This window comes from Accipiter gentilis, chromosome 24, assembly GCF_929443795.1.
Source record: "Accipiter gentilis chromosome 24, bAccGen1.1, whole genome shotgun sequence".
NCBI classification, from domain to species: Eukaryota; Metazoa; Chordata; class Aves; order Accipitriformes; family Accipitridae; genus Astur; species Astur gentilis.
In genome coordinates, this window is record NC_064903.1 from 13,475,124 (window position 1) to 13,502,480 (window position 27,357).

At 51.8% G+C, this 27,357-nt stretch overlaps 2 protein-coding genes across 6 annotated transcripts in view; one reads left to right on the forward strand and one right to left on the reverse strand.

Annotated features, from left to right (window-relative positions):
- F8 (coagulation factor VIII) overlaps positions 1–13,159 on the forward strand; it is a 28,359-nt gene extending 15,200 nt beyond the window's left edge. For 2 of the 5 annotated variants that reach the window (XM_049827690.1, XM_049827692.1), the window contains 15 exons: positions 103–253; positions 401–610; positions 1,909–4,675; positions 4,987–5,155; positions 5,989–6,195; positions 6,773–7,001; positions 7,099–7,281; positions 7,488–7,604; positions 8,866–8,937; positions 9,253–9,338; positions 9,834–9,989; positions 10,803–10,947; positions 11,868–12,016; positions 12,332–12,508; positions 12,743–13,159. In XM_049827690.1, the coding sequence (XP_049683647.1) occupies positions 103–253; positions 401–610; positions 1,909–4,675; positions 4,987–5,155; positions 5,989–6,195; positions 6,773–7,001; positions 7,099–7,281; positions 7,488–7,604; positions 8,866–8,937; positions 9,253–9,338; positions 9,834–9,989; positions 10,803–10,947; positions 11,868–12,016; positions 12,332–12,508; positions 12,743–12,898 (4,974 nt within the window). In that variant the 3' untranslated portion in view covers positions 12,899–13,159. The other 3 variants (XM_049827691.1, XM_049827693.1, XM_049827694.1) reach the window with 3 other exon arrangements.
- Positions 1–27,357, reverse strand: part of TRMT2B (tRNA methyltransferase 2 homolog B) — a 233,711-nt gene that overhangs the window by 171,912 nt on the left and 34,442 nt on the right. The gene's annotated exons all lie outside the window — the stretch shown is intronic.

A 27,357-nucleotide genomic window follows, 5' to 3' on the forward strand; every position in this document is an offset into this window, starting at 1 on the left:
GAAATAGCAGTAAACTGTTCCACATGCACCCAGACTAAGACACTGGGCCCCAGGGGCACTCCAATCAGACCAGGAATAACTGCTTCCCTCTCTGCCTTCCAGATAATGTCAGACAACATGAGGTTGGTGCTCTTTTCAGTCTTTGATGAGAACCGCAGCTGGTACCTGGAGGAGAACATCAGGCGGTTCTGCACTGACGCAGCCCATGTGGATACCCAGGACCCCCAGTTTTATGCCTCCAACGTGATGCACAGTGAGTGCTCAGCCAGGGGGGTCCCTGCAAAGCCCTGGCAGACACAGGCTCATCTCTGCCCCAGGGAATAAACAAGGAACATGCAGCAGCTTGGCAGCCATGGGGGAATCAGGTCCTGATGAAATGTTTCACCCCACTCTCTTTCAGCTATTAATGGCTATGTGTTTGACAACCTCCAACCAAAACTCTGCCTGCATGAAGTTGTGTACTGGTACGTCCTGAGTGTTGGGGCCCAAACAGATTTCCTCTCCATCTTCTTCTCTGGAAACACATTCAAGCACAACATGGTCTTTGAGGACGTGCTTACCCTTTTCCCATTTTCTGGAGAAACGGTCTTCATGAGTTTGGAAAAGCCAGGTTAGTAACATGGGCTATTCTATAAACCATGGGCTTGTCATCACAGCAGAGATAAGTGAGGACCTCCAGCCAGGTCTCTGGTACCCCATCACATTTTGACAGCCCTGAAAGCAAAGAGACACGCAACCTGCTGGAAGAGCAAAGTGAGAGGCAATGATTAAATCCTTCCAAAGCTTAAATCAAAGAAATTAAATTACTGTGTTTTATTTCATTAATAGGGTGTGTTAAGGTCAAACATGCTGCCAAGCCAGTAAGCTGGCTGCAGTAATGTGAGCCCCATGGACATTACCTCTGCACCCTTAGCTCCAGGCTCGGAGGTCAAGGGGAGCAGCAGTGCTGTCCCTGCTGTGGTTTCAGCTGCTGCTGCTGGCATACCATTTATCTCCTGCAAGATTTCTGCAAGGACAGAAATCGCAACCATGGAGAAGTCCTAGAAAGGATTTGCTTCAGAGTTTGGTTTTATTTCCCCCCACTCAGCATTTTTTCCTTAGCATTTGCAAAAGTGGTGTCACTAACAATTTCCTCACTCACGGAGGAAACAGAATTTACCATGTGATTGCAAACACTGATATGATGGTCATGAGCACTGCACCCCAAGCAAGCTGACAGGGTTCCTAGATACCTCAGGAAGCTTTCTAAAACCCAGCCAAACATTGCATCAGTTTCAGCTCTGATTTTTTCCTGCTGATCCGAAGCAGGCAAGCAGCTTGCCCAGCAGCAGATGACTGCTCTCTCCAGCGTCAGAGCCTGGTTATTACACACCTCTTGGTGCCTGGAGAAGAGGCACCCGCTGTGGGGAGCAAATACATTGACTGGGGTTGTGAGCAAGAGGCAGCCTTTTCATTTGTTTCTCCTTCAGTGGGAAAGACGTGATGACCCTGTCTGGGAGAGAGGTGTATTTGATAGCACCAGCATGTCTTTGAGGGTGGATTAAGTTGACTACTCTGCTGCTGGCAATAATCCTGGAGGCTCTGTGGGTACTCAGTGCATTAACTGTTCTCACCAAGCTATTGCTGGGGCCTCACAGGTGTGTGTAGGTCTCTAAGCTCTGGCAGGAAACACCGGCCCTGCTGATGGTGCTTGTCAGGACTAGCTCTGATGTTGCCAGCAACCCTGATGTCTTGTGAGTCCAGCTGTAAGATACTCTAGGGATTATGAAAACATGAAATCACTGCCACAAACCAGAGGCTGCCTGAAAATACAGGTTGCACTAGCAAGGGAGCAGCATGGGGGTGGCAGCTCTTCTGATTTCCTGCTGTGGTGGGCTGATGGTGTCCTCTTGTCCTCTCTTGAGACAGGCATCTGGACTCTGGGGTGCCTGAATCCTGATTTCAGAGACCGAGGGATGCATGCCAAGTTCACAGTCTTGCAGTGCCAGCATGAGCAATACCCTGATGGGGAAGACTATGTGGATTTTGAGGAGGAGGAAGGTGCCTTTGACTTCCAACCCAGGGCCTTCTCTAAAAGAAAGAGGTGGTACAGGCCATGTGTGAATGAGCAACTGAACATCACCTCTTCCAGAAATGAGACAGAGAAGCCAACATTGTGCTTGACAGAACCCAGCCATGGGGCCCTCCTGAGCAATGGCAGGATTTCTGATCCTCCTTCCAATGGCACATCAACACTTTTAGGAAAAATCCCACATCCACCTGATATTTCCATGTTTTCTCTGCCAGAGACAAAGTATGAGCCAGTGTCCTATGAGTCCTTCCTGGAAGATGAAGAATTGTCAAAAATCATCAGCCAGGATGAAGGGTTTGGAGCTCTCCCACCTGGAGAACACTTGGCAAGTGTCAGTGGAAGGGTCCTTGGTACGGTGAGCTCAGAAGGTCAGCAACGGCTGCACCAAGCCATACAAACTCCAGGAGATACTCTGGCAGGAAAGAAGGAGACAAAAATCTCAGAGGTTCAGGAGCCAGTAAAAAGGACAATAGTCCAGTCTGGTGGTACATTAGACATCCTGGAACCAGAGCCTCTGAAGACAACTACTCATGCAACTAGCTTGTGGGACTCAATTGCTTATGCTGCTAGCAAAGCTCCTCTTCAAGAGAACAGGAGCTCATTTCACCAGAATGACCTGGAGCGCAATCTGGGACTTCAAGGCACATCTTCACAGGGTGCTGAGGACAAGTTGCTAAGAGGGGTTGATAAAATATCCTTAAATCTATACAAGTCAAAGCAGACAATCAATACAGAACTGGCTTTAAGTACTGATCATAACTCTTCCTCCACACTGGACAATCCTTCTGCATCTTCAGACAAGACAGAAGACAACAGGACTTCTCATACTGTGGTTCACAGTCACACCAAAGAAAGCAATTATTCTTCAAATGAGCTAGATGTAAGGCTGGAAAAAAGACCTCACAAAGTGGTTTTGCAAGGCGTTTATGAATCTTTTGAAAGGGAAAATGTTTCTTTCTCAGACCTGGGACCCAGCAATCCTGTACAGGAACAAATCCTCACAGATGAGAGTAACTCCTTGCCTGCAAAAAGTGGCACAGAACAAGAAGCCAGTGAACTTGCCAAAGGCACAAGCCTTCTTGAAACCACCTTTGCACACACCAATGACCTTGAGCCTTCCAACTATGTAATGACAGAAGAGAGGGATGAATTAATCTTGGAGGAAGTGTTTCAGGATGCTACAGCTACTAAGGAATTGCCAGAGATGGACAAGCTTGCCTTTCCTGAATCAAACATTGTGGCCAATGACACAAGGCAGTTCCCAAATCCTTTCTTAAACAGCCCTGAGCAGTTTCTGAGACACAGAAATCCAGCCCCGAGTGTGAGTGGCCCTGACAGGAGGCCTCGACAAGCCAGGTCAATGGAGAGCAAAGGCTTGATGCATGGTCTGGGTCTTCCCAACATCAGTTGGCCTGGCAGCAGGGATCCCCTTTCTAAGGGTAACAAAGCAGAGCAGGATCTGGCCAGCCAGACCCCTGAGACAGCAGTGAACAAGAAAGCCGCAAAGGCATGTGGACCTCATCCCCCTTTTTGCAGCACTCACTTCAAAAAGACGTTCTTGATATCAAGTGACACTTTGCCTGAGGTGATGGTGGCCCAGCAAAGCCTGGAAGAAAAATCAAACATGGTTGAAGGGAGACTACACATGGGCAGAGATACTCCACAGGCTCTGCTTGGAGATAGTGCTGACAAGATGCATCCTGAGGAGAGGCCAAGCACAGATGAGGGTGTACAGAATAGCAGTGAGGGGGCCCAGCACAGTGGACGCTCCTTCCCCATGCAGGGAGCACTGGGGAGCAAGGTGGCAATGGCAGCAAGCAGCTCAGAAACACAGGCTGCTGCTGTGGCTGCAGACCTGGCCTCAAACTGGGACCCAGTCTCCTTTGGAGCAGCGGGACACACTGGGGGCTCGCAGAGCGCAGCTTTGGCTGAGATGCAGCTGGGCAAAGGTGCTGTCTGGGGGGCTCCTGGGAGTAAGAAAGTTCAGGGGAGAAGCCAGATGGAGGAGGAGACAAACTCTGTGGAGCAGCTAGGTCAGTTCAGTCCTCAGCCTCAGCAGCTCAAGGCCAATGTCATGGAGGACTATGTGCCTGAGAGCACATCTGGGCAAAGCCCAGAAGAAATTCCTATGAAACCAGCTTCCAAAGAGAACTATTCCCTGTCTCCAGGCAGCCTTGCTCACAACCACAGCACTACCAAAAAAACAGCCAAATACATGCAGGCCAGTCCGGATGGATGGCAGGTGCTCAGTGGGGAAGACGTCCTCAGAGAAACCAGGAAGAGAGAGGACCAGGGCCTAGGAGAGCCTAAGGAAGATCAGGAAAGCAACAGCACAGCTGGGAAGAGGAACCATGCCCCAGGACATAGGGAGAGACCACTATTGAACAACGGGACCTATTTAAGCCCCTCGAGGCTAAAGGCTGACAAGCCAGACTATGACGAGTATGGTGACACAGAGCAGACCATGGAGGATTTCGACATCTATGGGGAAGAGGAGCATGACCCACGCTCCTTCCAGGGGGAGGTACGGCAATACTTCATTGCAGCGGTGGAGGTGATGTGGGAATATGGGAACCAGAGACCCCAGCACTTCCTAAAAGCCATGTAAGTGTGACTGTCCCGCAAGTATTCCTCCTGCACTGTGTGGCATGGATTGATGCGTGAGTTGGCATGTCCTGGCAGGCAGGATCACAGGTCTATGACTGTACAATCCAGCCAAGCAGCCCAGGGGAAGGATGCTCCCAGCTCCTCCCCTCCACCTGGGGAGTTTCGTAACTCCAGCAACCTTGAGCTTCCTTGCAAATGGGTCAGGGATGGTCTAGGCTCTGCATCACCCTTGCCCTGAAGCAGCCCTGCCATGGGTGGCCTCCCCATGGGACAGTATCACCTGACTTGCTTAACTGCCCTCACCCCAGCAGGGACCCCTGGAGTGCCAGGAGGAAGCCTTTCCAGCAGTACCGCAAGGTGGTTTTCCGAGAGTACATGGATGATTCCTTCACACAGCCGCTGCTGCGAGGAGAGCTGGATGAGCACTTGGGCATCCTCGGGCCATACATCAGGGCAGAAGTTGAAGATGTCATCATGGTGAATTGAATGTTCCCATTTCCCATAAAACATAAAATCCCCCCATTGCTGTCTGTGCTCAGCCAGTGGGAGTGCTGAGGTGGGCCTGCAGGTCACCTTCAGGGCTCGGGGGCAGGAGCTGCCCTCTTGGCACCCTGCGTGGCATGTGGATGGCACCAGGTTGGGAGGCAGAGCCACCATTCAGAGGGACCTCAGTGGCTGGAGGAATGGGCCAGCAAGAGCCTTGGAATGTTCAGATGCAAAGCCCTGGACCTGAGAGAGACCCAACTCCAGTAACATCATGGCCTGAGCAGCTCCTGGGCTCCATGGAGAGCCTTTTGGGTGAAGGGATTGTAAAAAAGGGTAATGAGCTAAGCAGGGTTCAGTACAGCTTCTTTGGGTGCTCTATGTGAAGGCAGGCTTGGGCTTCCCTCACCACCAAAGGTCCCTCAGCACCCACTTAAGGAAGAGGTGAAAGGCTCTTCACCAGGCTTGGGACTCATGCCTGGAGAAGATGCCCAGTTTTCACTGAAATCTTCACCAGGATGCATTCAGCACCTTTGGGCTCCAGAGACAGTAGTGTGGCTGACCTTGGTCTCATTGAGCAGGGAGAGGGCCTCATCCTGCTGGCACAACTGGGATGTGCTTTCCACTGGGGATCACACTGCACAGCCACAGCTTGTGGTTCAGCAGGAGTTGGCCACTGCATGGAGCCCAGCTGGAGGTCTAAGCACAGGGGACATGACTGCCTCCTTCCTGCCAGCTGGCTGGATCCAACCTGAGTCCAGGGCACTCTCAGTGCTGAACCTAGCCTCCTCCCACACTCCCTTTGCTTTGCCTTTCCTCCTGTGCAGGTTACATTCAAGAACCTGGCCTCGCGGCCCTTCTCATTCCACTCCACACTGCAAGCCTATGAGGAGATGCAGGGTGCAACACAGGGTGGAGATGTGGTGAAGCCTGGCGAGCTCCGGAAGTACTCCTGGAAAGTCCTGCCCCAGATGGCACCCACCACACAGGAGTTCGACTGCAAGGCCTGGGCTTACTTCTCCAACGTGGACTTGGTATGTGGGATCCTGCTCCATGGGGTATCCTGGAAGAAGAGATGGGCAGCATGCCTGGGTCCTGGCTGTGAGGTCAGGGCTTTTCATATGGTGCTGTGCTGAAAGCAGCCTGCGGCGGTGTAGGTTCTCAGGTGTCTAATACAGTGATGATGCATGCTGGTGGTTTCTCTTCTCTTCCCTTCACTTAATTGGGTTATTCCCCCATTCCCCAGTTGTACCAGTTTATGAGACTTGTAGGGAACTAGCATTCTGCAGTCCCCTACCCATCTGCCAAAGCTGGCTGAATTTGGCCTATGGGTTCCAATGAGGTAGGGACTGTTGGACACTTGGACAGACTTCCTTTGAAAGCACATGCAAACATTTGCTGCACAGCCTTTCTTAGCTAGGGGCAGAGTGGGGATCCCCTAGTGAAACCAGCATGTCCTTCCTACCCTGCACATGCCATGCCCTGTGCATAAGGGGGATCGAGGCCAGGGATGCCGACAGGGCCACCGCTTTCCTTGCTGTTGTGCCACTTGCGAGCATCAGCGTGGCCTCCCTCTCCGAGGCAAACCCTTCTTTCCCGGCTCTCTGGCAGGAGAAGGACCTGCACTCAGGCCTCATTGGGCCACTGATCATCTGCCGCCGTGGCGTGCTGAACTTCGTTTTCAGGCGGCAGCTGGCTGTGCAGGAGTTCTCCCTGCTCTTCACCATCTTTGATGAAACCAAAAGCTGGTACTTCCGGGAGAACATGGAGAGGAACTGCCGCCCTCCCTGCCACATCCAGCAGGACAGCCCTGACTTTAAAAGAAACCATTCCTTCCACGGTGAGGACCCTTGCCCTTGCCCTTGCCCTCCCACAATCTATATTGGGATGGAAAAACCCTGGAGCCTTGAGCCACTCCTGACTGCTGCCTTTCCCAGCCATCAACGGCTATGTGAGTGACACACTGCCTGGGCTGGTGATGGCTCAGCAGCAACGGGTCCGATGGCACCTCCTGAACATGGGCAGCACTGAAGATATCCACTCCGTCCACTTTCATGGGCAGGTGTTCAGCATCAGGACTAGCCAGGAGTATCGCATGGGAGTCTACAACCTTTATCCTGGTGAGATGCAGCAGGGGCACTGTGCACACTCCAACTGCCAGGGCTTCATGTCCATGCCAGTTAGGAAGTGCTAAGCCTGCGGGGTGATAGCAAGAAGGGTGAATGGGTCTGGAAGAGTCTGGCTCTGTGTTTGCACAGTGCTTGGCACTGTGGCATCCCATTACAACCAGTAACTCTCCTCTGGTCTGCTCTCCATTCCTGGCCAGGTGTCTTCGGGACGGTGGAGATGTGGCCCTCACATGCCGGGATCTGGCGGGTAGAGTGCAAAGTGGGAGAGCACCAGCAAGCTGGGATGAGTGCTCTCTTCCTCGTGTACAACCTGAGTGAGTGATCCTCTTTATGCCCTGGCCTGCTTGCTGCCACAGCCATGGCCAGCATTTTTTTGAGCTCCATCCCCCAGGTCTCTCAGCGTTTCCCCTGGGGTGGCCCAAGTGAGGTCTTCTGGGTTTTCACTCTGAAAGTCACAACTTCAGCCCTTGCAACCCTATTCAGCCCAGCAGAGAGCACAGAGTCAGGGACATGGTTGGGGTGAATGCTGGGAGACCAGTTTCATTTGCCTCCAAATATTTGCTCCCAGAGCTCTTGTTTTCCAAAACTGAGGGTCCCTGGACGCCCTGTAAAATGCATTTACCCCAGCAACTGCATGCACACACTGGTGCCTGCCCACACTGTCAGGAAGGTACAGTACCCAGCTGCCTAACCACAAGTCAAGAGGCAAACTGAGGCACGGAGTGATGGCAGGAGGCAGCAAGCAACACCACCTGACTACAGGTTGCTCTGATAGAAAGAGCCCCAAGAGCAACTGCAAAAATCCACAGGAAATCTGACTCCATTCACCCCAGAACAACATGTTTCTACCTGACTATATGTAAACACTGGGGGAAGTGGTTTGTGAGAGTAGTATTTTATTACACAGTGACAGTCTCTCTCCTCTTCCTAAAGGAGTATTAAATGTCAGCCAGAAAATGTTTCCATAAGTTAAAAATCTGCTTAAGATCTCAAATTCGCATTTTCCCCAGAAGCATTTGCCATTCAGCAGAGATGCCAAGATGTGACAAGTCACTAACAATAATGGTTATTATAAAAGACAAACAGCCCTGTGCTCAGTGGACCAGAAGAGAGACACAGAGAGACAGGGGTGTCAGGCAGACTTTCCTTTAGCGACATGATACTTGTGTTTAAAAGATGCGGCCTAGCAACAAAAAGGCCCAGGAGCAAGACATGGGCATAAGGAAGAGACACTTATCAGCAGTGCTGGGAGATCACGACATGGGAATGAGAGGTCAGGGTCTCAGGCACAGGAGTTTGGCAAGAGGCTGCTGTGGCTGATACTGGGAACTCTCTGCTGCTGACATTGGTATTGGGAGCAAGAACTTCCAGCAGCCCTAAAATTCAGGGATGGATGTGGCAGCATCTGAACCCCACCATTTGGTGTCAGACAAACAAGCTTGGGGGCTCCTGGAGGCTTGAGACAACTTCCATGAGCCTGGAGGCTGCTACCCAGCCTAAGCTTTTCCTTCAAAAGCCTTGTTATCTCATCAGCTCTCCCTGGTTTTCTCCCTCCTTCTCTCTGTTTGGCTGCAGACTGCCGAAACGCCCTTGGCCTGGCCTCACGCCACATTGCAGATTCTCAGATCACAGCTTCAGGGCAGTATGGTAAGTAAGGATTGTTGCTGCAAGGAAGACAGGTGAGGTTGGGCCAGCTTCAGCCAACACAACTCATGGGCTTGCCTGCTCAAGGTTCTGCTACACCGGGTCTCTGGCAGAGTCCATCCTCCATCCATGCCCATGTCTGTGTCCCACTCGGGACCTAGAGGTGCCATCCCACATGTCTGGCCCATCATGTCAGTGCTCAGCCACCCTGCACGTGGCTACTAAACCCCAAGGTGATCGTCAGGCTCCATCCTGCGGATGGACTTCTCACCATCTCAGGCTGGGCAGCATCCTTATATCTGTGCACTCTCCTCGCAGGGCAGTGGGCTCCTTACCTGGCCAGGCTGCATAACACCGGCTCCATCAATGCTTGGAGCACTGACCGCAGCAACGCCTGGATCCAGGTAAGAGGGGCCCTGTGGCTGGAGGCACTGCTGAGGGCATTGCAAGGGCATGCTCATGGCTGATGCACTGTGCAGAAGGACCTGCGCAGATGGCCAGTGTCTCCCCATCTGTGTCCTGCTATTTCCCTTGCTTCCCCTCTGGGACGGGAGCTCTGAGATCCTAATAGCAGTTGGTCTGGCCATGGTTGCTGCTGGCCTGACACCCAGATCCATCCTCAGTGCAGCAGAGGAATCACTTGATGGTCCAGCTGCAGCATTGGATTGTGCAAAAATCCCCCCAAGACCGGGTGAGAACAGCTCACCTCTCCAAACAGCTCTTCCCTGCCCTCTCCTAGCTGTGGCTGACTTGTGCCCTTATGAACGACTGTTTTAACTAGTTTCATAATCTGTGAGCAGTTTTATCATGACTAAGTAAGTTCTGTGAGTTTATAGTGCATTGCCTGAACATGGCTCGGGTTTTCCATCAGAAATGAATCCCTAACTTTTGTTCCTCAGGTGGACCTTTTGCATCTCATGATTATTCATGGCATAAAAACCCAAGGGGCCCATCAAAAGTTCTCCAGCCTTTACATCTCCCAGTTTGTTGTCTTCTACAGCCTTGATGGGCAAAGGTGGAGGAAATACAAGGGGAATGCCACTAGCACCCAGATGGTAAGGCGAATGTGTCTTGAGGAGAGTATCTTCCCAGAGTACAGTTTCTTGGGGTGATGAGGGCTAGGGAGCTCTGTATACAAGACAGAGATGTCCTGAGCCCCTGAGATATTTGGTTAGGGCAGGAACAGTGAGCATTCTCTGCCAGGATGACTGAATCCTGCAAGGGACTTGCTGTCTGTGTCCATCTGTCTCATTTTAAATTGACTGAGCTATTTCTTTCCACGATCCCAGGTGGCTGTAAGATCCACCACTTAATGTTATGTTGCATGTTACTTAAAGCTAGGCATAAGATTTTGCCTGAATATCTTATTTGACCCCAAAGGCAAATTTGGCTTTCTAAAAACATTGTGCAGATGCCAATGATTTGTAGGATCTCGACTCATTAGAAAAAACCCACAACCTAAATATGCATAAGCTGATCATTCCAGCAGGAGAAGAAAAGTATCCAGAAAAGCCTCCATCATGTACTCCAGCTGTGGCCAGAACCTTTCCCAGCTTCAAAAGTCCCAGGACTGACTTTTTTTTTCTTCTTTTTCTCCCCTCTGTTTGGTGAAAATATAAAAACATGTTCATTTGCACAGACCCTAAGTTTCTCCTCCTCCTGTTTCTCAGTGGTTCACCCTGATGTGGCCCATTCACACTTATTTGGTCTGAATCACATCTCAAATCATTTCCCTGAGCTGCCGTTCTCTTGTAAGGATGGTGATAAAATACAGAAGTGTCAGACAGAAATGTTCTCCCCACTAATCCTTGTCCTGTTTAGCTCTCTTTCCATTGGTACAACAATCCTTTTTCTCCCTTTCCTTGCAGCTGTTCTTTGCAAATGTGGATGCAACCGGAGTGAAAGAAAATCACTTCAACCCTCCAATCATAGCCCGGTACATCCGCATTAACCCCACCCACTACAGCATCCAGACCACACTGCGTATGGAGCTCATCGGCTGCGATCTGAACAGTATGTCCCACCTCCAGATACCAAGCACCAAAGCCGGGGCCTGATCCAGTGGGGTGCTGAGTGCCAGCTCCCTGTGTTTCAGGACTCCCCAGGCAGTTGTGGAGGGGGAAGGAGGAGGCTGGAGATGGCATTAAGGTGTTGGGGAAACAAAGCTGGAAAATTTCGTTATGGTCTTTGAGATAGCAATACCAGAGGGAGAACACCGGGCCAGCTCTCACCACCACTTTTTCCTGAACCACCAGAAACCTCCAGCAGCAGCTAAGCTGATAGCTGGGGAGCTGCTGCCTCAGTCTGGGGGACCATGGAACAAGCAGAGACAGACACTATTGGCTTTTCCTCCACTCCAAGGCAAGACTGCTCTGGCCCACAGTGTGACCTGGGGCAGTGGTGCTCTGGCATCCTTTCTTTAGCTTCACACACTAGCAGGGCAGACCCTCCAGCAGCTACAAGCGGCAGCGGCTGTGCTGTTGCCCCATGCCACAAGACTGCCAGCCGGCTCTGAGGCAGCTGTGCACATGCACACCTGATCACACCATGTGCAGGGTGTCTCCCTGCCAGGTATTCTTGTTCTTCCCCTGGAGGCAGATTCTCCTTACGTCCTGGCAGATGCACAAATTCTTCACATTCCTCCTAGATAAAATTGCCAGGCAGAAAAGAAGGTGGGACTAGTGGCAGGTGTAGTTTGGCACTCCCCAGCCAGAAAAGAAGGTGGGACTAGTGGCAGGTGTAGTTTGGCACTCCCCAGCCAGAGCCATGCTGCACACAGGGGCCCTGAGCCGTGCCATGACACTGCAGCAAGGCACAGGAGAACCTGTAACCAGGGAAAGTGCACGGAGGGTGGCTGGGGCAGTGAACAGCCAGAAGGCATCTCTGTGATGGGGCTGTTCTTCCCTCTGACAAGCATCACTCTTCTCTTCCAGGCTGCTCTGTGCCCCTAGGAATGGAGAACAGAGGGATCCCTAACCAGCGCATCTCCGCGTCCTCCTACAGCACCAACCTCTTCTCCAGCTGGTCACCCTCACAGGCCCGCCTGAACCTGCAGGGGAGGACCAACGCATGGAGGCCAAAGGTAGCCCATGCAAGGAGATCCCCAGGCAGGCAGCTGGGGCATGGGCAGGCAGGTGGGATCTTAGCAGGCAGGGTACTTGCAACCTCTCCTAGCCAGGGCCGCATGAGGAGTGTGTACAGACACGTGCACTGTGCAAGCTGCCTGCACACAGGCAGAAGATTTGCTGCATTGATTTAGCACCCAGCAGCTCCAGCCAGACTCCTGGTAGGGCAGGTGAAGCCCAGGCCTATGTGTAGGGCCAGTTTGGCTTCTGCTGCAATGTACATGTCTTTCTCATTGTTGCTGAAGGTCTGAAGGAAGTCTGTCCTTCCCCAGAGCAACAGCCCCAGTGAGTGGTTGCAAGTGGACTTTGAAGTAACCAAGAAAGTAACTGCAGTCATAACCCAAGGTGCCAAAGCTGTCTTCACCCACATGTTTGTGAAGGAGTTTGCTGTCTCCAGCAGCCAGAACGGCAAGCACTGGAGCCCAGTCCTGCAGGATGGCAAGGAGAAGGTAGGCTGAGCTGCTCCATGGCCAGAGACAGACCATGGCCATGCCTAGGGCAGCAAGCACAGCCCTTGGCAGCAAACATGCTCACGGGATTTTTTTGCAAGAGCAGTGAGCTGGGCTGTGCTTTTTCCACCCTAAAGTGTTCCCAAGTGGTGATTGTGTTGATCATGTCTTCAAGTCATAGGCTTACTGTACCAGCAGAGGAGAGCACACCCCTGATTTCTCTCTCCTCTCCAGATTTTCAAGGCAAACCAAGACCACACCAGCACAGTGATGAATAGCCTGGAGCCCCCGCTCTTTGCCCGCTATGTGAGGATACACCCTCGCCAGTGGCACAACCATATTGCCCTGCGGATAGAGTTCCTTGGCTGTGACACTCAGCAGGAGTACTGATGGCTGCAGGGCCAGACATGGGCAGTGCTGGCCCAAGGACCTGCATCCAACCAGACACTAACTCTCACCAGGGCCAGAGCCAGCCCTTCAGGGCCCTGGCCAACCCTGCTGCCGGGGAGGAGAAGGCCTGCAGAGCTGTCACGGTGACTGACTCGTTATCAGCCTCTTCCTGTCCCTCATCTACCAGATGCCATATAGTCAGACATAACGCTGAAGAATTAAACAGTAATTTTCCAGTATAATGCTGAAGAATTAAACAGTAATTTTCCAGGATCTCTCTGCACTTTCTCTCTGCTCCAGTCTTGGAGTCCCTGGGGGTTAAGTCAGCATTACCAGCAGCTAGTAATTAATTAGCCCCAGAGCTTCTCAGCTTCGTTTTGCACGAGCTCCCACTGCCTGGTCACAGTCCTAGTGGAGGAGGAAGCAGCAAAGATAAAGGCTGGGGGAGGAGGCCCTGCTCCAGGCCCCGGCGTCCATTTCACAATCGGTGGGGATCGGTGCCTCATGGGAGGCAGCACTTGCTCAACCTGACTCGGCACTGGGCTTTGGTCCTCCACTTCCCTTAATCTCCTTCCCATAATGCCCCTGCTGCCATGGCTGAGTGCCATCATCCTGCTTTCCAAGGCTGCCTTGAGCAAGCCCTCCTTGCTTGCTCATTTGAGTTCTGTAGGTGCCTGTGGCTCCCAGGAACTCTGATGGGATCTTGACTGCTGGATGAGCTGCCGCCTTGCCATGATCCCCAGAAAGGTGTGTCATGGGCCAGACCTATCTTCCCACAACTGGTGGCTGCTCCCTCCCTGGCACCTGCCCCAAACAGTGGCAGATGTTTCCCCTCCCAGGAATAGCACTGGCTCCTACCTCATGCCTCTCATGGGGTGGAGACCTTCCAGAACAATGGCTACCTCACAAGGGCCTGGAGAGCCCAGCAGGCTGTGGACCTGGGCACCACGCCTCTCCTGCATGGCAGTGGCAGCATTGTCATTGCTGCTGGCTTGTCAGATCCTGCACCAGCCCATCCTCAGCGCTGTGAGTCCTCCCTCTGTGGCAGGGGAACCAGGCAGCCAGACAAACACCTCTGGTAGCTGCCATGGGGTTAGAAGCAGGGTTATGAGGGGGTCCTGGAAAATGGTGGGGATCAGCCAGGTGCTGGCTGCCATCACACTGGGATGGGCAGGGTAGGTGTGCCAGCCCATCAACAGCCAGCGATTGGCTTGTGGATTCCCACGGCACCCCATCAGAGTCAGGTAGTCTCTGCTCATGCCTACGAGATGTGGCCTGGGGCAGCTCTGAGGAGAGCTCTGCCGGCAGCACGGCAGCACCAGGGGAGGGTCGTGGTGGGGACCCCAGGGCCCGGCCATGAGGCAGGGTGGTTGTGCGAGGAATGGCTGCTGTGAGCCACCCAGCTCCTGCCCGCCCTCGGGTGCGCTGGGCTGGCTGTGGTGCACACAGACGCTCCCCTCCACGGCCTGTGTCCGGAGGAAGCAGGGACACATGCTGCGGATCAGCCCGGTGACGTGACCTGTCTGGGAACCCGCACCCAGCGGAGATGAGAAGCTGGTGTCTCAAGTGAGAGAGGGCTGAAAAAGCCTCATGCAGCTGCTGGGCTCCACGCTGCTGTACAAGGAGCCTTTGCAGTGGCCCTGGCAGCGATTACATTACAGCACCAATCAGGAGATGCAATCACCCTTTGGCTTGATTGCACTCTGACAATCACCAGGCACAGATGTGAGGAGGGGCTGCCTGGTAAGTGGGGCCTGAAGAGAAGAGTTGGAGCCATAAGCTTCTCAAAGGGGAGCATGCCTGCCTGAGGCAGGGTAGCCTTCAGCCTGGGAGGCCAAAACCTGCCACCTTGGGCCCTTCTCAAGGCAACCTTCCTCAGCTCCAAGGCAACTAACTACATCTCTTCTGAGCGCAGTGGCCAATGCTGCACAAGGACAGCTGGCTGCAGTCTCCGGACCAGCAGGGCAGAGGAGCATCCCGGGCATGGTGAAGGGCCTGATGGCAGAGAGAACAGAGCCGAGACGTCGGCTCAGCCCCAAACAGCAGCTGGGCTGTAGACAGAGACCTGCACGCACTCGCTGAGGAACTGGCCCGGTCCCCCAGGCTGATGCCCTTGGACAAGGGCAGACATCTGCACCTTCTGCCCATGGCTGCCACTGCAGACCAGGCTGGGCCTGACCACCTGAAGCTTAAGTACCCATCAGGGTGAGGGGATTGGTCAAGAGCAGGGGGTTTTGGCAACACAAAGTTGGTGAGGACCACAGGCCCACCCAGGAGCTGGCTCAGATGCCGGTGTAGCCAGCCACACAGGACTGGCTGCTCCGTATGGTCCTGGCTGCTGCCTTGTCTCTCAGGGCTGGGACCCAGCTCTGCTTGGTGAAGCAGGGACACGGTCCCTGCCTGTACCAGTGGATGCTCGGGCTCATCCCGCCTCCAGAAACAGGCTGCCGTGTTGTGGCACACTTGTCCGGTGACACAGGGTTAGGTTGGAGAGAAAGCTGCGTGCACCGGAGTCCCCTCTGGATCATTTTCAAAGAAGAAACAGGGCTGAAATCTTCTGCAGGTGACCGAGCAGTGTCCACCAACCAGCCCTGAGCAGCTCCAGGCCGTTCTTCAGCCGCCCGGGAAGCAGTGAAGGGGTGGCTGTGCTGAGCGAAAGCACTGGGAAGGGGCTGTGGGCAGGTGGGCAGACGTGTCCGAGCCTGCCAAGCTCTGGTGTCCATTACTGGAAGCGCCTCTTGACATTTAGCTTGTGGGGAATGGAGACCAGGCGCCGTTTCCTCCTAGCGCGATGCAGACCTGAGATGCATCACAGCCTCCCCCAAGCCGCAGACGTTTCTGCGCAGGGGAAGGGCTGGGCCGGCACAAAGCCCTCTGCCTCTCGGCCAGGGGATGCCCTGCCTTGCTCACCACCCCGCAAAGAGCCCTGCTGCGGCAGGGGCTGCCTGGCCGAATCCTCCCGGGCGCTGGGGATCTTACTCTTTCTCGTGGCTCGGCTGCTAGGATTGCCTGGGCTGGGGGATCCAGTGATCACGAAGCTATCTGGTGTCTCCAGGAAGACAAAACACATCCCTGCCCTCCCTTTCCAGCATGGCCCAAGCAGAGATTATTTTGCAATCCAAAGTGTGCAAAGTGTTTCAATGCTGAGCCCCAGCCAGATGAGCCATGGGCCAGGGCCGCCTCGGAATCTGGCTTCTCCTGTGCTGGATGGAGAGGCCCCCGTATGCAGCCCCCACCTGAGCCAGACGTGGGAGATGTATGCAGGTATTGCAGCTGGGCAGACGGGCACCATTTTCGGAAAAAGTTGCCAGCACATAACAGAAACAGGCAGCAGCATGCTGAAGAGAGCACCTGAGCAGGGGCCGTGGCCGACAGGGAGCGAAGCGGACTCGGGAAAGCACAGCTTAACTCCCAGCTCAGCCGTGGAGCTAGGGCCAAGCGGCTCACCACCTCCTGCACCTCGGTTTCCCCCTATGGAACCAAGAGAGAATGAACAGACCTAGACTTCCCTTTTCTGTCTGTCAGGTGACTCTTGTCACATTTCTCCCTCCTACTACGTGTTCCACGATTAATTGCAGGCCTTCTCTCTGCTCTCTGTACCTCTTGCCTCCTACCCAACACTGTTACCAGCCTGTTTCTAGCCTGTGAGTGCAAGAGGAGCCTGGAGCCAAGGCGTCCTGCTTCCCGGACGTGCTCGGGGCAGCACCTTTCAAAGCCATGCCCCCCATCCCACTGTATGTCTGTACTCTCCCGGCAGCCCGCTTTCTCCAGGAGACGCAAGGCTTGCTCTCGATGGGTACTCCTCCTCCCAGGCTGCCTCAGCCGCTGGGTAAGGATGCTCCAAAGTGCTCTGCAGATCCTTCTTGGGTCAGCCGGGCAGGGCTAGGGGAGCATCCAAGCAGCATCCTCCAGCCTACTGGGCATGTCTGTTGGTGCTGAATGCAGTCAGGCACCCCGGGACTTTTCTAGGCCCCCGGCCTACTCGAGTATTTTCTCATCCTAATCTGATTTTACAGGCCTTCCAGGGAACCCTGCAGACGAAGCCTGGGCCACAGGTCCCACCATGCCCAGCTGCAAAACGTGGCCCTCATAGCTGTCTTTCTTCTGCTCCTGGTGCTGACTGCCCTGATCTTCTACCGTCACTGCAAGCCTGTCGTACGATTTGGTGTACTACTTACACAGAACTTGCTTCGTATAACTTGCTTAGCATTAGTAGCTAAATTGCTGAAGCCTTAGGCTGCAAGCTGTGAACTTGCATCCAGATACGCTGAACTTTTACCTAGTTAAGTAAAAGAAGGCCCCAGAGCTGGTTCGAGCTGGAAGATCAGGTCACACCGTCCCTGTCTTTCTCCTGATAACAGCGAGACCAGCTGTTGTTTTTCTCCCAATATCAGTAAAGCCAGCTATTTTCAGCCAAGGCCTAGTCTTGTTGCTCAAACTGACATTCTTTCACACAGAACTCTGCTCGCACAACTTTTCCACAGGCCCATGTCCTTTTTCAGCAAGCCACTTCCCAACAATTCCCCCTTTTTCTTTTTGTGCGAGTAGAGCTTGGTGTGTCACCTTTGAGACTCCTTTTATCATGCACCCATAAGCAATTTTAACTATTACACAGATTAATATCAATATACCCAACCATCGTAAGGCTTCCTTAATCAATGACATTAGCCGTGGTGTTATCCCGCCAAATATTGACTCTAACACCCCATCAAACCAACTAGTTTCTTGCTGGATCTTTGTGTATGTTTCTCCAGCCAATCTGTTTGTTTGTGTATAGATTGAGGTAAAATTTTAACACCTGCTGTATTGCCCTTTGCAAAGATCTGTGAACACAACTAATTAAGCACAGTAAAAACAACATTATACGTAAGAATAAAATACATAAGAATAAAAGACTGTTCAGGTAATGCCAATGACACACAAAAAGAGATTTGATTAATAGCTTTAGCTAGTGACACCCAAACATTCTTACTGTCCCATGGCGTTAACCGATGTGGATCAATCACCGGTGTCACTGTCATGCTGCTTACTACAGTCAGTGTGTTCCATATCAATCTCAGCATAAGGTTTCAAATTTATGGGTAAATCAGGAACGTATCTGCCAGACATGGATGATGTGACTTCTTTTTTTTGTCCAATTGCTGCCAAGGCTTGCCATCCCGGTGCACTTAGTTGTCTTGTAGAAGTTAAGCTATCGCTGCCCCTCAATAAATCCAGCAGCGGCTGTAAGTCTGTATTTGTAATACCAAAACAAGGTTGAATCCACTGTAGGTCTCTGTTTAAATCTTTCTCCCTCTTTTTGTTTTTGAGCAATCCAGGCTTGCTTAATAACTTGGGATGCCATTTTCCTTAATAAGCTGAACAAGGTAAAACTATTACAATAGCTACAATCACAGTAACTACAATAATGCCCATAATTCTTTGACCCAACCTGTTACCCCTAATGACCCAGACCATGAGGACTATGAGGAAAATGAACCATCCATACATTCTTGTGCCATCTTGCTCCACGAACTCAGCCCAGCAATCGGTAGGTGCCAGCTTTCCGTGGGCATCCCCACAGAGGCAACGACGGCCTCGCCGTACACCAGCCCGATGCTCTTCGGAAAATCCCGGTATTTATACATTTGCAGAGGAACGGGTTTTAGCACACGTGGCCAGCGGGTGCCAAAAGTCCGCCTCGGTTGCAATCTATGACGCATGCGCTCGCTGGCCAGGCGCGCTGCACGAGTCATAGCCATCTTGTCTATTGGTTCGTGGGCTTTACGATACAGTTGCGATGCGCAGAGAATCTTGACCTGTTATGTTAGCCAAGGTGACCTATACATTAGTTTTTGGCTGAGGTGGTATTCATATTGCCACATCATCTATGATGCTCCAGATGATGATGGTCGTGCAAATCGAACAGGAGTCCGTCGTGGGCCTGTATCTGTGGAAACACAATCAAACTTGTTCCCAGGTTATTAATGGAAATAGACCTTACCCCTAATTTTGGCTTTAACTAACTTTTACATTTACCCCACACTGTCTTCCTGTAATCACGCTATGTTTAATCAAATTATGCTTAACACACTTTTTACCTAAAGCAAGTTCTATATACAATAAGGCACGCTGTTCTAAAAACCTGTCTGAAGGACTCAGTGTCCGCTAGTAATACTCTATTAGTTAGAATCTGTCGGATCAGTGGCTTCAGCACCCGCCGGTGCCGTGCCAGTTGCCATTGGGACAATTCTGGGTCCAGCATCAGTGCGAAGCCATGGCTTGACCCACTTAGCCGGGATCTCCCAGTAAGTTTTACTTCTGCTGATCCGCACCATTTCCCGGATTCTGGGTCCTTATACATTACCATGATTCCTGTACTTTGTTGCGTCCTTTCTGCCTGTAAAAGAACATGATGCACTACCATTGGTGGGTCTTTGTGATCACCTGTCAATCTAAGATAATTTAGCACAAATAAGTCTTTGGCCAATCGTTCCTCTGGGAGTAAGCCCTGGGTTCCCCCTTTTTGTTTTTGCAGCATGTTCTTTTAGGGTTTGGTTGGCCCATTCGATAATAGCCTGTCCTGTGGGAAGATGTAGAATACCGGTACCATGATGAATTCCCCACAAATTACAAAATCGAGCAAATCGTGTAGAACCGTAGGCTGGGCCGTTGTCCGTCTTAATTTCTTTAGGCACACCCAGTACTGCAAAAGAAGCGTGAAGATGTCATTCAATATGTAAGGCCTTTTCTCCAGTTCGTGCCGTGGCCCACATGGCAGCAGGATAGGTATCAATACACACGTGCACAGAACGCTTTGCACCAAACCACGTGACATGGGTGACATCCATTTGCCACAACTGCAATGGCAAAAGACCTCATCGGTTAAGCCCACGGCCCAAGCCCAGCCCTTCCTTTTGACAATCAGGGCATGCTTTAACGATACCTTGGGCATCAGTAAGTGGTAAGTCAAATTGCTTTGTTAACATCCTAGCGGGTTGGTGCAAGAACGCATATGATTGCCGTGCTTTGTTGAAAACGATTCCCTGGAGGAGGCTCCCGTGGCGCTGCAACCAATTGGTCAGCTCTGTCATTTCCCATTTCTCATCTGCACAGTGTTCTCATACCCAAGAGTTCTACCAGAGGGGTCATATCGCCATTAGTGATACCGCAAAGATTCCGCACCCACTGGATATCTCCCACAAGCTTCTGGACATCATGTAACATTGAAATTTCTCATGTTATTTGAACCTTCTGAGGTTTAACATTGCTAGCATTTATGTGCCACCCCAAATACTTCCAAGGTGCTGCCTTTTGCACCTTTTCAGGAGTGATTATTACTCTGCGATGGCTTAAGATGTCCTGCAATTGAGTTAAAATCTCATCCTGTGGCAAGTTACTGAGGTAACTGCTTTCTTACAGGCTCTGATGCCCAGGCCACATACACCTGACGCATCGTGGGGGAATTGCGCATTCATTGCGGTAACACGACCCAATGGTATCTCTTATAGGGATCTGCCTTGTTAATTGATGTTACCGAAAAGGCGAACCGTTCAGCGCCATCTGGGTGCAATCTTTTAAATTTATAATTAACAAATCCCATTCTTCTGGAAGCATAACTGGAGATGGCAAACCTGGCTGCAGGGCTCCCATACTGTGCGTCACCACATTCACAGCTCTGAGATCATGTAACAGTCTCCGCTTCCCACTTTTCTTGGGAATGGTAAATATTGATGTATTCCATGGACTAGTAGAAGGAACAACTTGTCCCGCTCTCAACTGGTCCTCAACTAACCCTTGTATTTTTAGTAGCCTTTCAGAATTTAGCAGCTACTGATCAATCCAAACAGGTTCATCTGTTTTCCAGTTAATTTTCAGAATCGGCTACCCCTCAGTGACCGCTCCTAAAAAGGATGCGTCACCTAAAAAGGAACATTGCCTTCATTTGGCTCAATAAATCATGGCCTACGAGGCCAAACAATTCAGTTGGGGTAGTCATGACATACGGACACGTCGTAATGTGTTCACCATCGGGGAACACAAATGTAATCGGTAGCTGACTTACTAAGGTGGCTTGTGTGCCCCCTATCCCTGCAATACCAAAGTTTGGATTGATCGATGGCCATGATGGAGGCCAAATGCATCATAAAATAATCGTAACATCAGCTCCTGTATTGATTGTCATCGGTTTCTTGACGACAACTCCATTGGGCCCTTCCAATTGCACTACCTTTTCTGGTTTACCTCTTGTTGTGTCCATGGCAAAGTATACCTGCGGTTTCCCTGTGGAGCCGAATCCACCATCTCCACGTTGTACTTCACCCGGGTTTGGAACACACGACCTGAATGGAACTAATTGTGCTATTCTGGTACCTTTAGGAATAGAAACAGGAGGGATTACAACATGAATCATAATTTTCACAGTCCCACAATAATCTGCATCAATAAGCCCTGGGAGCACCAGAATTCCTTCTAGAGCTGTTGAAGATTGCCCCATTAAAAATGCACTAAGTCCAAACCCCAATGGTCCCTTTATGTTGACTGCGGTTTCCACATCCACTCCGGAGCTTCCTGTGGTGGCGGATCTGGTGGTTGCGAGGCTGCCTGAGGGCTGGCAGCTCAAGCCCCTTGCATTCGTGTCGTCGCGCGAGGGGCCTTCGCAGTCGGTGTAAAGTTTCCCTTCTTCCTGTATTCTTGGTGGTATGGTTATCTTTCTTACACTTGTTGCAGCACTTACTGTTAACAGTACCTGTACATTTGCTCCTAATGTGTCCACGTTTGCCACAGTTAGAACACTTGACCAAGGGTGTCTTACTGGCCTTGTGTTTCTTTGTAGCTCCTTGGAGAGCTGTGGCAGCATAGGCTACTTTCTGTGAGTCCACTGATCGATCCGTGTATTCTATCATATCAACGATGTCTGCATTTTTCGGCAAATTACACAATGCTTTGCGTGTCTTTTCAGTAGCATTTTCAAAAGCGAGTATTTTGAACATGTTTTCTTTCATGCCCTCGTTCATGTCAGGGTGGTCATAAATTGTATTCTCCTGTTTCACCTGGGTAAAAGCATGGCTGTACATATTGTCTGGTACGGTAAGAAAAGCTTGATACGCCAAGATCTGTGATAGATGATGAACCTCAGTGACACATTGTAATTGAGCGTTCCCTGATGCGAAGGGTCCGGTACCCATCGGCATCTGCGTGGTTACTCCCCATAGGGGATCTGTTTGTTGTCGTGATGTTGCTTGTTCCCTATCACAGAGCTTCTCCCACTGCCAGAAAAACACTAACATTCGGGCGGGTGTCAAAATCAACTGTGCTAGCTGTTTAATATCTTGAGGTATCAGCGTATCAGCAGAAAAAATGAATTGCAGTATTTGGTGAGTTAACGCAGATTTGATTCCGTACTGACTCACAGCATTCCTTAATTTCTCAATGACCTTCCAGTCAAACACCTCCCATTTTTTCTGTCCATTTGATGCAATAACTGGGAATGCTTAGAGCATAGTCCCTTCTATAATGGCATCTGTTATTACACCCCTCCAATGTCTCTGCCTTTCTTCTGCAGCGGCTATTACAGGCGGCTCCGCGTCTATCACGGGTGCAGTTGGTTTCCCCGTCTCTTTTCCCCATTTCCTTTAACAATTCTAACATTGTCTCTTTTTGTTCTATTATTAGAGTAGCCAAGTCCTTGTTTGCATTATTTGAATCAGGGTGTATGCTAGGTATAATTTGTTCATGTTGAACGGTGGTATCTGAGGGCTGGTTTTTCGTAGGCAGATTTTTACTCACTCCCTGATTCTGTAGGGTTTCCTTTAATCGTACGGTTAGGGAGGCTTGGGAACTGTCGGATGGCTGATTAATATCGGCAGTCCCAGGGAGTGGAGCAGAAGTCAAGGGCACAAGAATAGGCGAACAAGCTCCAAAAAGTCTCTCTCGCTGCATTATGTTTTTCTCCCCGCTTTTCCCTTTCACTTGCGGTTGGAGAGAGAGAGCAGCAAAAGCAGACGCAGACGCTTTACGATCTGCTTTCATTTTTTACAGAGTTGTCTTAATCAATTTCCATAAAGTTGCAAGATCTTTAACTTCTTTAGACCCGTCACTAATTTCATCCCATAGGGAGGTTCCGATAGCATTCCAGGTACTAAGCTCAGAAGCTGTACCCACACTAATTGAAAGGTTTCTGTCCTTGCTTCATTAGTTTTTTAGCTGATTTATCATCGTCAGTTACCATATCCCATAATACGTCTCCTAATCTAAACTCTCCTCAAATAATAAATCCGGATTCTTAAAGCATCCCTTAACACGACCTAAAGCAACTAATCCCAAAACTTGCTTAACGCAATTTACCCCCCGCTTTTCTAAAAAGCACAGTAATAATTTTAGGGCTACCTCTTGATCCATTGCCGGCCGGCTTCTTGATACTCCTTGGTGCTACCTTGATTAAGGCACCTCGGTTAAAAAGTCTTTGCAGCCTTTTTCCAGTAGCCCTCACTGACGGCGAACCCCTTTTGGACGGTCCAGGCACGAGAGTTAACACACCAACCAAGACGATCAGCGTTCGGTTAATCTTTTGCCCCCCGGTCGCTGCTACCGGTGCTTCTCAGTGTCCGTCGCTCCAATTCCCCTTTCTTCGGTCCCCGTTCGGGCGCCATTTGTTGGAGCGGCAGAGGAATGCACATAAGTCGACCCAATATGAGTGATAGAAGTGATTCAACTTTATTTGCACGGATAGCTCATATTTATACAGTTTGCGATAATTATGCCTACTAGTCCTAATATGATTGGTACATTGCTAATGTTTATTCATTGCTAAAACACACCCACTTGTGATTTGCAGCTATGCGTGTTCCGTAACTTTCTCATGGGAACTTCTTCAAAAGTTACTTATGAAGTTATGCCAAGGTCACACCGTCCCCGTCTTTCTCCTGATAACAGCGAGACCAGCTGTTGTTTTTCTCCCAATATCAGTAAAGCCAGCTATTTTCAGCCAAGGCCTAGTCTTGTTGCTCAAACTGACATTCTTTCACACAGAACTCTGCTCGCACAACTTTTCCACAGGCCCATGTCCTTTTTCAGCAAGCCACTTCCCAACACCCGGGCGCTGGGGATCTTACTCTTTCTCGTGGCTCGGCTGCTAGGATTGCCTGGGCTGGGGGATCCAGTGATCACGAAGCTATCTGGTGTCTCCAGGAAGACAAAACACATCCCTGCCCTCCCTTTCCAGCATGGCCCAAGCAGAGATTATTTTGCAATCCAAAGTGTGCAAAGTGTTTCAATGCTGAGCCCCAGCCAGATGAGCCATGGGCCAGGGCCGCCTCGGAATCTGGCTTCTCCTGTGCTGGATGGAGAGGCCCCCGTATGCAGCCCCCACCTGAGCCAGACGTGGGAGATGTATGCAGGTATTGCAGCTGGGCAGACGGGCACCATTTTCGGAAAAAGTTGCCAGCACATAACAGAAACAGGCAGCAGCATGCTGAAGAGAGCACCTGAGCAGGGGCCGTGGCCGACAGGGAGCGAAGCGGACTCGGGAAAGCACAGCTTAACTCCCAGCTCAGCCGTGGAGCTAGGGCCAAGCGGCTCACCACCTCCTGCACCTCGGTTTCCCCCTATGGAACCAAGAGAGAATGAACAGACCTAGACTTCCCTTTTCTGTCTGTCAGGTGACTCTTGTCACATTTCTCCCTCCTACTACGTGTTCCACGATTAATTGCAGGCCTTCTCTCTGCTCTCTGTACCTCTTGCCTCCTACCCAACACTGTTACCAGCCTGTTTCTAGCCTGTGAGTGCAAGAGGAGCCTGGAGCCAAGGCGTCCTGCTTCCCGGACGTGCTCGGGGCAGCACCTTTCAAAGCCATGCCCCCCATCCCACTGTATGTCTGTACTCTCCCGGCAGCCCGCTTTCTCCAGGAGACGCAAGGCTTGCTCTCGATGGGTACTCCTCCTCCCAGGCTGCCTCAGCCGCTGGGTAAGGATGCTCCAAAGTGCTCTGCAGATCCTTCTTGGGTCAGCCGGGCAGGGCTAGGGGAGCATCCAAGCAGCATCCTCCAGCCTACTGGGCATGTCTGTTGGTGCTGAATGCAGTCAGGCACCCCGGGACTTTTCTAGGCCCCCGGCCTACTCGAGTATTTTCTCATCCTAATCTGATTTTACAGGCCTTCCAGGGAACCCTGCAGACGAAGCCTGGGCCACAGGTCCCACCATGCCCAGCTGCAAAACGTGGCCCTCATAGCTGTCTTTCTTCTGCTCCTGGTGCTGACTGCCCTGATCTTCTACCGTCACTGCAAGCCTGTCGTACGATTTGGTGTACTACTTACACAGAACTTGCTTCGTATAACTTGCTTAGCATTAGTAGCTAAATTGCTGAAGCCTTAGGCTGCAAGCTGTGAACTTGCATCCAGATACGCTGAACTTTTACCTAGTTAAGTAAAAGAAGGCCCCAGAGCTGGTTCGAGCTGGAAGATCAGGAAGCAAGAAAGGCCGCTACCGTTGTCAGCTGACGCAGCAACCTTAGAGAGAAGAGAAGAAACAGCCTGCCTAGAGGCAACAAAGGGACCCAGCGAAGAACGGGAAGACCCCAGACCCTAATACTACTACTGGTCAGAACTGTTGCGTGAGGAGCGAGGAACTTGGACTGTAAGGGTATAATTGCCCAGGGGCGTCTTTGTTGGGCATCCCTCTTTGAGGCACCCAGCTGGAGCTGCTCTGCATGTCAGATAAATATGCCACTTATTTACTCGGTGGATTGATTGGCGACTTGTCTTCTTTGAGCAGGAACCGAGGGCTAAGCCCTGTTGAGAGTGGCATAATTCCTGGCAGGCGGCATAAGTCCCTCAACAAAGCCCAAGGCCACCTCCCGGCTGGGCAGTGTGAGGCTGAGGACAGGGCCAGAAGTGGATCTGGAGCTACATGTGGATGATGCAGAAGACTCCAGCCAGGTGATCCCACATAAGTGCGCAACAGCTGCCGCAGGAGAGGGACTGACGGGAGGAGCCTGCCCCGAGCAGCCCTGACTGCCCACCCCAGCCGCCTCTGAGCGGCAGAGCCATGGGTTTCTGCCTCTTCATCCCTATCCACTTGACTTACCTGCTGTGGAGGAGAAAGGGGTGGGCAGCTAGCCCTACGGGGCAGTCCTGGGCTGGAGAGCACTGCAGGAACTTCAGCCCAGGGGGCTGGAGTTTTCCACGCAGTTCCTTGGGAAGGATGAAGTTTTCCAGCACCGGAGGGGTGGGCACACTGCCCCTCGTGATCTGGGGGCTCCCTGTCCACCCTGTTGGCCTCAGCCTGCAGCAGAAAAGGCACCCAGCAGCCCCAACCAGGGAACACTCTTTGTGCTGCCCCAAATGATCCTCTTGTCCTCCGTGTATGTGGCTGCACGACCAGGCTCGCTCCTCCGCTTGCTGTGCACGCAAGTAAAACCGGTTTGCACAGAGGGCACTGGCTTTGTCCCGGGGCTGAAGTTCCTTACGGTGGCTCCAGAGCGAGGGCAGTGGCGCGCGCGCAGGTGTGCGTGCGTGCGTGCGTGTGTAGTGAACGGGGCTGGATGCTGCACACCAGCACAGGGAAGAAGGCCTGGCCCTGCCTCAAAATACACTCGGATCTAAGAAAAAGGAGGGTTTCTAGTGTCCCTCCGCTCTCCCCAGTAGGGAGTTTTGCTGCAAGACTCAAAAGAGCTTCTGGGATCAGAGGGGTTCTTTTTGGCAGCATCGGGTGTGTGAAATCTGAGTCAGGATTGAACATCCCTGGGTCTGCCACCAGCAAACCCCCCGAGGCGAGCAGCCCTGACCACTGCCTGTCCCACAAAGATCTCCTGGGAGGGTGGGCCCTGGCTCACGTCCCTCTCCCATCACTTCCTTGCAGTCACTAGGACACGTCTCTTCCGCAGGCGTCCGCTGGTCCTGGCTGGCGGACTATCTGAGCGACGTGTGTTCTCACCTGTACGAGAACTTCCCACAGGCACTCCCGTTCATCCTCCCTGGCACCCTGCTGCTCCTCTGCTGCCTCACGTACGTGTGTGGCGGTCCCTTTCTCTGGGGCGGTTTTGCTCCTCTGGGTCCTGCTCCGAAATCCCCACTGTCATGAGCAAGACATGGCAGCGAGGAGGTGCACCTCTGGCCACCTCTGGAAGATGCAGCAGGAGAAGATTCCCAAGGGAGGATGCTGAACAAAAGCTAGTCCCCAGCCTACGAGGCCACAGTTAAAAGTAAGTTTTAAAAAAAGCAGACGGGGCCCCAGCGCACAAAGCTCACATCAGAACTTTCCCCAAGTTTCCAGATCAGGGTGTCTGCTCAAGAAGTGAGCTTTCTGGCTCCATTTGCGTACAAAGGTGATGCATTCCCGGTGACACGGTCTGAATTCCCCTGTGGGATGTATTACGGGCAGACCCCCAGCACCTTTCCCGCCTCGTGAGGGGCAGGGCTGGGCTGCCTTGCCGCAGCAGAGCTCTCCCCTCGGTCGCCGCCCAGGCTATGCTGCTGGGGCTCT